The sequence below is a fragment of the Cornus florida genome, unplaced genomic scaffold (genome assembly GCF_030987335.1).
Source record: "Cornus florida cultivar Cherokee Brave unplaced genomic scaffold, ASM3098733v1 CherokeeBrave_3.0.0_Hap2_Chr10, whole genome shotgun sequence".
NCBI lineage: Eukaryota > Viridiplantae > Streptophyta > Magnoliopsida > Cornales > Cornaceae > Cornus > Cornus florida.
The window spans coordinates 29,141,330-29,153,248 of record NW_026775580.1 but is presented as its reverse complement, the minus strand read 5'-3'; the positions used below and the strand labels follow the sequence as shown (position 1 = coordinate 29,153,248).

Sequence of the window (11,919 nt, the reverse complement as noted above, 5' to 3'; positions counted from 1 at the left end):
GTGATTGGTGGTATTTAATTGTTAGTTTATTTCAAATTAGAAAAGTAGATAGGTATATTAATTATATTATCAATTCTATTTTATTTTTTTATTACAAAAGAATTTGTTATTTGCGACAAAACATAATGGTAGCAAAAGAGTAGATTATTTGTGACCAAATATAATGGTTGCAAAAGGGTAGGTTGTTTGTGGCCAAATATAGGGGTCGCAAAAGGGTAGATTATTTGTGACCAAATCTTATGGTCGCAAAAGGACAAGTCTATTTGCAAACAATTTAGTGGTCGCAAAAGGGTCCCTCATTTGTGACCAAATCTTATGGTCGCAAAAGCATTACCCTTTTTGCGACCAATTTAGTGGTCGCAAAAGGGTAGATCATTTGTGACCAAATCTTATGGCCGCAAATGGATTAGTCTATTTGCGACCAATTTAGTGGTCGCAAAAGGGTCACTCATTTGTGAACAAACCTTATGGTCGCCAAAGCATTACCCTATTTGCGACCAATTTAGTGGTCGCAAAAGGGTCATTCATTTGTGACCAAATCTCGTGGTCGAAAAAGGATTAACCTATTTGCGACCAATTTTGTGGTCGCAAAAGAGCATTTTATTAACGACCAAATACTATGGTTGCAAATGAATATGTTTTTTGCCATCATACATTATGGTCGTTGAAAGTCTTTTTGGTTGGTAATATAATTGGTCACAAAAAATGACTCATTAGCGACCAACTCATTTTTTAGTCGCGAAAGACTATCCGCGTCGCAGGTATTGTCGACCACGGGGCGACCAAAACATTTTGGTCGCTAAAGGTCATTTGCGACCAAAATGTGACCTTTTGCAACCAAATATTTGGTCGCAAAAAGGCATATCTGTTGTAGTGCATCCTTTCATTCTTAATGATAAAATGACTTTAACTTTCTATATTATTTTATGAATCATCATATTCAATTTTAAGATATTATATTTCTAATTGGGACACTCTCTGAAAAAATTGTGTTGGCTTGTTCATCATACGAATTATTTAGTGGTCATAACCTATCTTTAAATTTCTTGTTTCTCTTGACAGGTAATCTCTATCATACCTAAGAGAAATGTTGTTATAAAGACAAATTGCATCAAATAAATGGAATGTTGTGAAGGAAATTATTGTTCTAGGGAGTCTAAAAATGCCTAAAGGGAGACTAAGTATGGAAAGTCGAAAAGAAAAACTGTTAAGGCTTTGGAGCAATACGAGTAAAGGACACAAATGTATAAAACTATCACGTATAAGCTTGACATAGCCTAATTCCCTGAGTAAAGCGATATCTTTAGTAGTTCGTTCATATTTTGTTTTCTTATGGACATGTTAGTTCTTTTATAGTTTATTAGTTGGTTTTTAATGAACACACTATTGGTAGATGTAATGGAAATGCCATACATGGATGTATTTAATAGTTTTTGTTTTTTCATAGACAAGCCATATGGATATATGTATACGGTGTGTAATTGATGTATTTTATTTGAAATAATTAATTGAATTATTTTTTTATTTTTTACTATATGTGATTAATGGTATTTAATTACTAGTGTATTTTAATTTAAAAAAATTAAAATATTGATAGATTTATTAATTATATTACCCGTCCAAAATTATTATTATTTTTTTTAACAAAAGAATTGGATATTTGCAACCAAATTTTATGCCACAAAAGTATTATCTATTTGTGACCAAATGCTATGGTTGCAAAAGGATATATTATTTGCGACTAAATTTAATGGTCACAAAAGGGCAGCTCATCTGCGACCAAAAGTAAGGGTCGTAAAAAGGTACCTCATTTGCGACCAAAAATAAGGGTCGCAAAAGGGTACCTCATCTGCGATCAAATAATGATCGCAAAAGGATACCTCATTTACGACCAAAAAAATGGTCACAAAAGGGTACCTCATCTGCGACCAAAAATAATGGTCGCAAAAGGATAACGAGACCAAAAATAATGGTCGCAAAAGGGAAGCTTATCTGCGACCAATATAATGGTCGTAAAAAGTGAGCTTATATGCGACCAAACATAATGGTAGCAAAAGGGTTCACTATTTGCGACCATATAATTTGTCGTTAAAATTCATTTCGGCTGATAATATAATGTTCGCAAAAAAGGGCTTATTAGCGACCAATTTATTTTTTGGTCGCTAAAAACTATCCGCGTCGCAGGTATCGTTGACCACGGGACGACCAAAACGTTTTGGTCGCTAAAGAGTATTTGAGACCAATTTTTGAGCTTTTGCAACCAAAAATTTGGTTGCAAAAAGCCTAATTTGTTGTGAGTTGGAATTTGCAAATTTTTTGCACGTAAGTAGGTAATACAATTGGATTTTTGTAGACGGATTTACATAGATAAATATTTGTTCATTTTATATTTTATTTTTGCATGTTAAAAACTGAAGGCGGGAAGTACTAGTAGCTCTTTCTTTAATGTTTTATATTTCATTTTTGCACTTTAAAAACTGAAGGAAAGTACTATTTGCTCATTCTTTAATTTCTCAATCATAATAAAATTTCGTATCTAGACAACACCATAGTGTCACTCAGGGGCGGACACAGGGGTAGGCAAAGGTGGGCTGTAGCCCACCCCCAAATTTTTTTTTTTTTTACTATACTAATATATTAGCCTAGCTCAAAAAATAAAAAAAAATTAAATAGTATTAGCTCACCCCAAAAATTCAATGAAGTCCAAGTAAACTCAGCCATCATACTAAAATAAAGGCCCAAACCAATTTCTTAGTATTCATGTTTAATGTTAGCTCACCCCACCTAGAAATCCTGAATCCCCCCTTGGTCACTTGCTGCTATTTACCATATTTGTTTCATAATTCCTATAAAATGTCAGTTAGCCGAGCATACTTTGTCAAAATGTAAAACAAATGACTATGAATGAGCAAGGCCTGCATGCTAGTGGCATTCAGGCCTCATTGTTGCAACAATCATTTTATTAACTTGATTGTTGCCAGCAACTTTTGCAGAAAGGATGTTGATAAAATGAATTGTTTTGTTTTGAGACGAAGGTTAAAAAAAAAAGCTAGTATTTTTAATATCATTTTGGATAGTACAAAATTTTATATTTAATGAATTTAGTAGTGCAGATTATCTTTTTGAAATATAGGAGGAAACTAACAACGAAATTTAAATTGGCTTTGGTTTGGCTACCCGCATATCGCAACCGTTCGTTTTTTGGGAACCGGTCGCATGCGATGTTGCAAATTGGATTTGGTTACTGCCCAAAATGAAAGAACCGCTTGTGTGCGACGTTTCAAATTTGCTTTTGTTACAGTCAAAATGCAACCGGTTCCATTTGGGCAGCGAGTTCCATCACGTTGGGTTACTCAAGTGCAACCGGTTGCGTTCCCCTAAGAAGTTACGGAAATTTTTTTTTGACTCTACAAATGGCTAGTCTTGTGGGGAAAGTGGAGTTCTGTTGTTTAGGACTATTTACCTTAATAAGATTTTAGGGTAGTTTGTGCCAATACAAGAGAGGGCAATTGAGAGAGATTGAGAGGAAGATTCTCCATTGTAATCCTTCATTCTTTTTGCGTAGTGAAATTTTTCGGTTTTGGAGGAACCATGTATATATATATTTTTTGTGGCTACTTGTGATTATTCTTCGAACATCGTTGTTTTTTTTGAGTTTTCCCCATAACATGATGATCAAATTGGAAGCAGTGTACTTACCCAAAAAAGAAAAAAAAAAAAAAAGGAAGCAGTGTCCTGAGTTGTAGGTTTTCTGTCTAACAGATGACATTCCTATATTTTTCTTCGTGTTCAAACATTTACTAATATACATGCAAACTTCTAATTCTGAAATAATGGTATGCTATTGTGATATAATTAATCTAATTCATTGCATCGACATTTTTGTTTTAAACTTTGGATTGTGAATACTGTGAATGACAAACTTGTTTAATGTACTAGAAGAGTCTCATCCAGGTTGGGTAACTGATGATAGAATACTGCATTATTGATGAGAATGACATTGCCAAAACAGCATAAAGATGCAAGAATCCACATATCCCACCATATCATGATGAGCAAGGTCCAGCTGAATCTTCCTAAGAATCCATATATCCCACCATATCATGAGAAAGGTCCAGCTGAATCTTCCGACGTACATGATCAGATTACGGATATTATATTCTAGCTGTTCTTCCTTACAGCCTGGAAAAATTCTACAGTACTATCTTTATTCACCCACCAATGAGATCCCGATCACCATTTAAGTAGTACTCTTGATTTAATCCTAATTAGGAAGACCACATAGTTAAATTCATTTTCTATACCAAAGTGATCTGAGATGTAAAATATATATATATAAAACTAGTTCCAAAATTTTTTACTTAGGAAACAGATGCTTAAAAATGTAGGTTAAATTAATCTCAGGACAAAAGTCATATTCATCAGAATGCTAGCCCCCCCAATATATGTATTTCTGCTTAGCCCCTTTCTTTCTTTCCAAACTTTTTGTGTACTCAAGATATATCACCACCTTTTTTCTCATATATTCCATAAACAACTTTTTATATATGGCACTGATATGAATTTGTAGGCCAGTTCTGTTGGTGGGTTTTTCTTTTTCGTTCAAAATTCCTTGGCCCTAGCTAAACAAGTTAAAAACCAGTGAACCAATTGAGTCGTCGAATATATCTGAAACATTAAGATAGACATCTACTCAGAGACCATTCAGAGGCCAAGGAAGCAAAACTCCAACTTGTAAGGAAGGACCACAAAGAATAAACAAGATCTTCAAAGCTTGTGAAAAGGAAACCATGGAGATCCCCTTATGGAAATGAACAAGGATGATAAGGAATCGGAATCTCGGTAACATGATGTCTAGCTCAAGGTATCACAACTTTCAAAAAATGATCACAGTATGTCCATCAGTGGACATGTGAATCATATTATGAGACAATGACTAGGGAACAAAAATAGCTTAATTTCCCAACTTTAATTTTTTCTTTTTGGAAAATCAAGGATATAGTTTAAATTAGCCACATTTAATTTCATGGATGTAATATATCATTCCCCACTTAACCATACTAATCCAAAGCTTTTGCTATTATAGAATTGCATGGAACATGCACACATTTTTTTTTTCTGTTCTCCAGATAAAGTTTAGAGAATCTCTTCAATCTGTACACTAATATATACATGCATCTTCTGCTCATTCCCATATAAAGATCATTATTGCACTTCTTTCTGTAAGTATAATACATCATTTGTTGACTTTGCTCTCGGAAAAAGGCCTGGGGTACCATAGCATAGAGCAGGTATTCAGTGTGCTCGGTGCATGCACCGAGTACATCACAGCCATCCATGTTGTACACATGCAGGGGTATGGACGATTGTGATGGTCCGGTGCACATCCGTGTTGTGCACGTGAAGCGCAACTATGAACAGTTGTGATGGCCTGGTGCACGATGCACCAGGCACATTGAATATCTACTCGTACCCCCGGGTCCTCCCACCGTTGAATGTGGTAAGTAGTGGGGCTTACATGATCTAATCGCACCGGAGCTACCCCGGGTATTTTAGAACTTCATTTTCTTTTGTTGACTTTGCTCTTTCTCAGTTGTTATGATCATACTGAACCTATCTATCACTGAATAATTTTTTGAGACACAAATCTATTACATGATCATTAGGAGGCCAAGAGTGAGACAGCTCCAACTTGCAAAGAGGGCCGCAAAGAAGAGAAAAAGCTTGTGAATAAGAAAGGATAGGATTCCACAAAGATGAATCTCTACTGTGCATGGACGTGGATGATAAGGATTCCAAATAAAGTCATTTATGTACTTCATTCATTTCCAGGGATCTTTTTCTAATGAAAAAGCTTACTAACTTTTTTTTCGAAATCTAAAAGCTTACTAACTTGCATCCGTGTAACCTATTGCATTTGGTTGATACCATAAACAATGATTCCATCATTTTTTTATTTTTATTTTTTAAAAAGGCCCCTTTTTCGGTTTCCTGACGTGTGACAGTCTCATAAACTACTGACACAAGAAAATGAGAATTTATTTGGTTCAATTTTCTAAAAATAATTATATATGTAGATATAACATAGGCCAACCTAATGCCTACAAAAACATCTATTTGACACATTATCTTATCAATAATATTAGATGAGAGGAAAGTATAATTTATGCGGAGTTGCAAATCCCACGAGGAGGTGCCTAGTTGAAGGCACTGACCCAATGTACAGTCAGTGGAGGCAATTGTCTCCACTAATTTATTTATTTATTACTTTATTACTTACGTGTAATTTTACTTTATTTTATAAAATTATATACTTATAAAATTTTAATGTTGCCCTTCTGGAATAAAATAAATAAATAAAATCAACTTTTACCCTCCTCACACATTATTCAATAACTGTAATGCTAGGAGATCCTCTACTTATCCAAGAGGATAGATGAGTCGCTCGTAGTATTCATTTATCTGGATCAATAAAACATTGTCCTTTTTTTTTTTTTCATTAAAAGAGTACTTTCGGAGGCCCCAAAAATTGTTAAAGATATCTACCGGTAACAAATAAAATAGATGTATGGTCCACTAGGGTCAACTGCATGAACTTACTTGTGCTATTAATAGCCATTATTTTAGTTGAGAGTCTAATTAAAAAAATAATTAATTAGAATCAAATAAAGCTATCCTCTAGAACAAGATATAAACAACCTGGCCAATTCATGCATGAATTGGATAACATCACAAAAGGTACAGAAATCAATTGTGACAAGAGATATCCAGGTATTTTTTTATTATTTATTTATTTATTATTATTATTATTTTTTACGAGTAATTACTTGATCATGAATTCTCCTTTTTTAAATCTTGCATTGAAATATGCATTAAATAATTTATTTGACTATTCACAGATTTAAAAAAATTATTTCAATTCAATAAATTAAATAGAAAAAGCTCATGCCTCTTCTAATGAGAGAGTTCTCTCAAGAGCATTACTTATCTTTTATATCTTTGTTTTCGTCACTTCTCTAACTTAATTTGAGAAATTATTACAGCCAGTTACACAGACACATAAATAAAACCTGACACATTTGCTTATATGTCAACATGTGATTGTCCCATTTCTCAAGTTCATAATGATGTAATTTGGGAGCCGACATGCAATGTCATTGGTATGCAATGTTAATGAAAAATTTACCACACCTCCACTCTACCGTGAAATAAGTCCCATCATTTAATTAAAGAAACGACTCCCCAATCTGGTTTGTTAGATTTTTATGAATTGACCATACCAATAACGTGGCATGCCCGACTCACCTTACAACTAATAAAAAAAGAGGGGCTAACCGTATAGATATTATCGAATTCATGCATGCATGGCATTTGTTACTAAGCTCGACTAGTGTAGATTGTATGTATGTGTACAGTACTCCTCTACTACCCATAGTTTTCTATAACAGTCGCTTAGTACCACGTTTTTATACCACAATTTAATTGTTAGATTTATTGGCAAAAGACATATAATTACCACATCACTAAGAGAATTATCAGCTAGAGACAGAGAAACGCTATCCACAAGCGTGATTAACGTGACTGTGGAGTCCAGTAATTACATCCGGTGAGCTCCATTGTTAGATTTACTTGATCTAATGGCTCAGAGCCTACAATGACAAACAGTGGGTGTTAGTCACCAAATGCAACAAAAGAGACAATCAATTTGTTTATATATGCACTTTGATATATATATATATATCAAAATACACAGATAGAAAATGTACTTGCCAAAAAAGATAGAAAATGTAGTATTGTATATCTTATCACGAGTAAAGGGTATTTTAATATTTTCACACTTATTATGCAATTCTAATTCTAAAAAAATATAATAAAACTAGTTATTAAACATCCACAACAATCTATAATTGGTTAATTTGCTCTTTTATCATATTAGAATCCTTAAAGGTAATTTTAGTTTAATTGATTTACCCGTGTTTTGTTTATGTTATTTTTGTTTGTTTTTAATTATTTATTTTTTTCAATCGAACACAAGAAAAAAAACATAACTATCACGAGAATTCTCTCATGACAAACATGCATCTCATGTATAAGGTGTGACGCGTGAATGTATTTGATGACAGATTTATTAATATTTATAATTTTATATAGGTGGACCAGATTGAGTTATATATATATATATATATATATATATATATTAGGGTGTTTATATAAATAAATAATTCTTTAGAAAAAAAATAAAAAATAAAAATAAAAATGTTATTTTGGCAACGCTATCCTAATTTAACCACTAAATTGTAATTTTTTTTTTTTATATTTATAATTATATCAATTCAATAATTAATACCTCATGCCTCTTATCAGCATTATTAAAAATAATACTAATAATCAATCAAAAATAAAATAAATATATAAATAGATGAGTACTTATTTTATATAGAATGGTTGTTGGTAGTATATGCTGAGTCATCAAAAGCATGTACGGACTTGTCCATGGCCAGCTAAAACTAATTTGGATTCCAGCTTTATTCAGAGGATGAATTATCACGTTTAAGAATTACTCCGTAAAAGATTAGCCTTCAATAAATAAGAAAAGTGCTAGCTTTTCATCTTTCCCATTCACACACAGTCACAACACACACAGAGACAGCTAATTAATTTAAAAAGTAGAGAGAGATTTGGTCCACGTTGTGCCCGTGAACTTTTCTAGCTAGCACAGCCGCTGTATTCACCGTCCGTTTCAATCTCTTTGGACCCCACATTGAGAAAGTAAAAAATTGGATAACTTTTCCTTGGATAAAGGGTAGCTTGTCTGTGGTATTATGTTTTCTTGTGGTTAAATCGTATCCGCAAATCCCATAATTTTACCGGGAAAGTGAAGTAAAAACGACGTAGTTCATTACCATTTCCGCCTGACTTCATTTTAAAGGAAAACAAACAGCCAGCGAGAAAAAGCACACCCACCGGCCCACAATATCCCACCACCCCCCTCCTCTCTCTTTCACTCTCTACCTTTCTCTCTCTGGCCACCCTTCGGTTTACTATAAGTAGAGAGGAGCCGTAGGACACTTCTTGTCATATACCACACAGTTTCAATATATCTTCTGATCTGATCTGCATTGTAGCGAAATGGGTTCGAGTTCAACATGGACTGCAAGGCAAAACAAGCTGTTTGAGAATGCACTGGCCATCTACGACAAGGACACACCGGACCGCTGGCAAAATCTGGCTAGGGCTGTGGGTGGGAATAAGACCGTGGAGGAAGTGAAGAAGCACTATGAGAAGCTTGAGGAGGACATCAAGCACATCGAGTCCGGGCGCGTGCCCTTACCCAATTATAAACCAATTGGGTCCGAAACAAACTCCTGGATGAGAAACGGAGGTACGATAATTATCATATTATGAATAGAGTCGGTTACATGAATTAAAAAAAAGAAAAAAAAAAATGTATGTTCTGAACATGTGTCTGTATCCTAATGCTCTACGCATTTGGTTAGCATTATATGTGTTTTTTTCCCTTTTCTGAAAGATATTATGTGTGTTTTTTGTGTACTTACTGGGTATTTGTTCTTTTGTTTTTTAATTCATTGCAGCCTGAAGTATGTAATGAAAGCTTGAAATTAGCAAGAATCAGAATGCATAGGGAAGGGAGAGAATCCAACGCATTACAACTAAAAAGCAAAATGCAGTATGTCAATCGCAGGAATCAAAACTTGGTTAAGGTGTTTTTTTTTTTTTTTTTTTTTTTTTTTTTTTTTTTTTGGGTGTTGTTTTTTTTTAGTGGTTCTATATCAATTTACTAAAGGAGAGTCAACAGCGACTCACAATATGCTCAAGTTCTCATGTTGCAGTGGAATAAATATATATATTCTGCTTTTGTGGATTGAATATCCTTAAACAGTCCAATCCCGAGACTGAAATGAAAGTACAAGCTAGTCCAATGAAATGGCCAAAAAAATAACGATACTAAAAACTTGTGGCACCGCTTATGGCAAAACAGTGTGACTGAACCGAAGGGTGAAGTGGCCTAGCGGGGCTCTTGCTCTTTAAAGAAAAAGAAAAAGAAAAAGAAAAAGAAAAAGAAAAGAAAAATTAAAAAAATAGTGTGACTGAAATTCATGAACCACTTTGAAATAGGCGGGAATATCTACAACTTTTACCTGCGAGGATGGTAATTTATTGGTTTTATCCCTTGTTTGGTTGAGAGAATATTAAAAATCACAAATTATTGTATTATAAAAATAATTCGGCTTATGATTTGGCAACTTATGTTCGGTTACATAAAATTAAAGTTTTAAAATTGAAATTGATGGAATTAGAGGAAAGGTTAGTTCAAAGTTACAGAAAATGAAGCAAAATTTTCTCCAATTTCATCAATTTCAATTTCAAGGCTTCAATTCCGTAGAGCATAATATTGTCTGAATATATGGTATGAAGGACACAAAAAAGAAAAGAAAAGATAATTATCATAAGGAAACGATATTCACACTCCTCTATTCTATTATTGCACTCCAATTTTGTAAAAAATGACATGTTTAACCCTAACTTTATAAATAAATAAGTATTTTTTCTCAAATACCAAAACTATCCTTTCACTCATGGTAAGATCATTTTGTCTCCTCCTCTCTCACCAATTAATCTTTTTGGTCTCAACAATTTTTTGTTAACACCTCTTTTTTAATTGCTTCCAATATCTCTAAACTCTTTCTCTACTTTGTATTTGATATTATTACCACAAGAAGCACTAAAAAACTATAAAAAATTCATGAGCGCGCCATTAAATTCTTTGGAGCTAATGGTGACGGTGAAATTTTTTTTATCTTTTCGCGTTGTATACTAAAAAGTCTTAACGGCTTTGACAATAAAATCACAAGAACAATGCTTTTGTGAAAAAGCAACACATCGAGAGAGAGGGAGAGAGAGAAATATGGACATTACATAAACTATGACATGGTGTGATTCATCTTAAAATATCTATAAAGAGCTGTTCAGAAATAAAGAGAGAGAGATTTGTATTGTTTAGTAAATATCATATCTTTGGAATTTTTGAAAAATTGGAGTGGAAGATATGGAAGAGAATACATCTAAAGTCCCCTCCACCATCCTCTTTGTTTTTTTCATTAATTGAAAAAGAGCTCCAAAATTGAAGAACAAATTGTTGTTTGTTTTTTTTATATTTTATATTTTCCTTGTAATCTATGTTATGCATAATGGATGTTTGATCTTTTGTAGATCTATTGTAGCCTTTGTATCAGATTGTTTTTAAAAATAAAATAACATAATAAGGTAAGAGAAGTAGTAGAGGATGTAGAAAAGTAATATTGTAATAATTTTAACTTAATAAATTCTCTTTTGCGGAGAAAAAAAAGGTAGCAGAGATAAGAAAAAGTTTATAGTGAAAATGGTAGATATGGTATTATAAAATATAGGATGGAGCATTAGTGAGCTTATTGACTTTCTTATCATACTTTATAGAAAAAAGAAAAAAGAAAAAAGAAAAAGAAAAGTGGAGTGGAATTGTAAAAAAGGAGAGTGTGAATATTGTCTCCTATATCATTAAATATTAAAGGTAATCACCATTATAGCATCCAAATCTCAACATAATTCATTAATTCAATTTGTGCTTGGTTTGATATCAACTTTCTCTTAAATATTCATTCTTAAAGAATTCAAATCCAAACAAAATTTATGAATTTAATTTCTGCTGGAATCTTCCTTTTAAATATCATTTCTCTTAAATCTTAGCATTTTATTTTTCATGATTTCTTTGACTTATGCTTTCAGGGTGACCTCCTTCTCATACGAATTTAATATGCATAGAGTAACAGGCACAATCTAATTATAATAACAGATTCCTAGGTGATTGGAAGTAAGTATAATATATATCAAAGTAAATAATATTTTTTATCTTTTAATCAT

General features: G+C 32.9%; 1 protein-coding gene across 1 annotated transcript; it reads left to right on the top strand.

The window, feature by feature from the left end:
* The first annotated feature begins 9,089 nt into the window (after nucleotides 1–9,089).
* Nucleotides 9,090–9,883, top strand: LOC132278773 (protein RADIALIS-like 6). The gene is made up of 2 exons (XM_059780659.1): nucleotides 9,090–9,382; nucleotides 9,594–9,883. Exons 1-2 carry the CDS (start codon nucleotides 9,130–9,132, stop codon nucleotides 9,596–9,598), a joined length of 258 nt encoding a protein of 85 aa, XP_059636642.1. The 5' UTR covers nucleotides 9,090–9,129; the 3' UTR covers nucleotides 9,599–9,883.
* Nucleotides 9,884–11,919: the final 2,036 nt, after the last annotated feature.

What these genes read in the sequence shown, in the direction of transcription:
- LOC132278773 (XM_059780659.1), top strand. Translation starts at nt 9,130, where the DNA reads ATGGGTTCGAGTTCAACATGGACTGCAAGGCAAAACAAGCTGTTTGAG.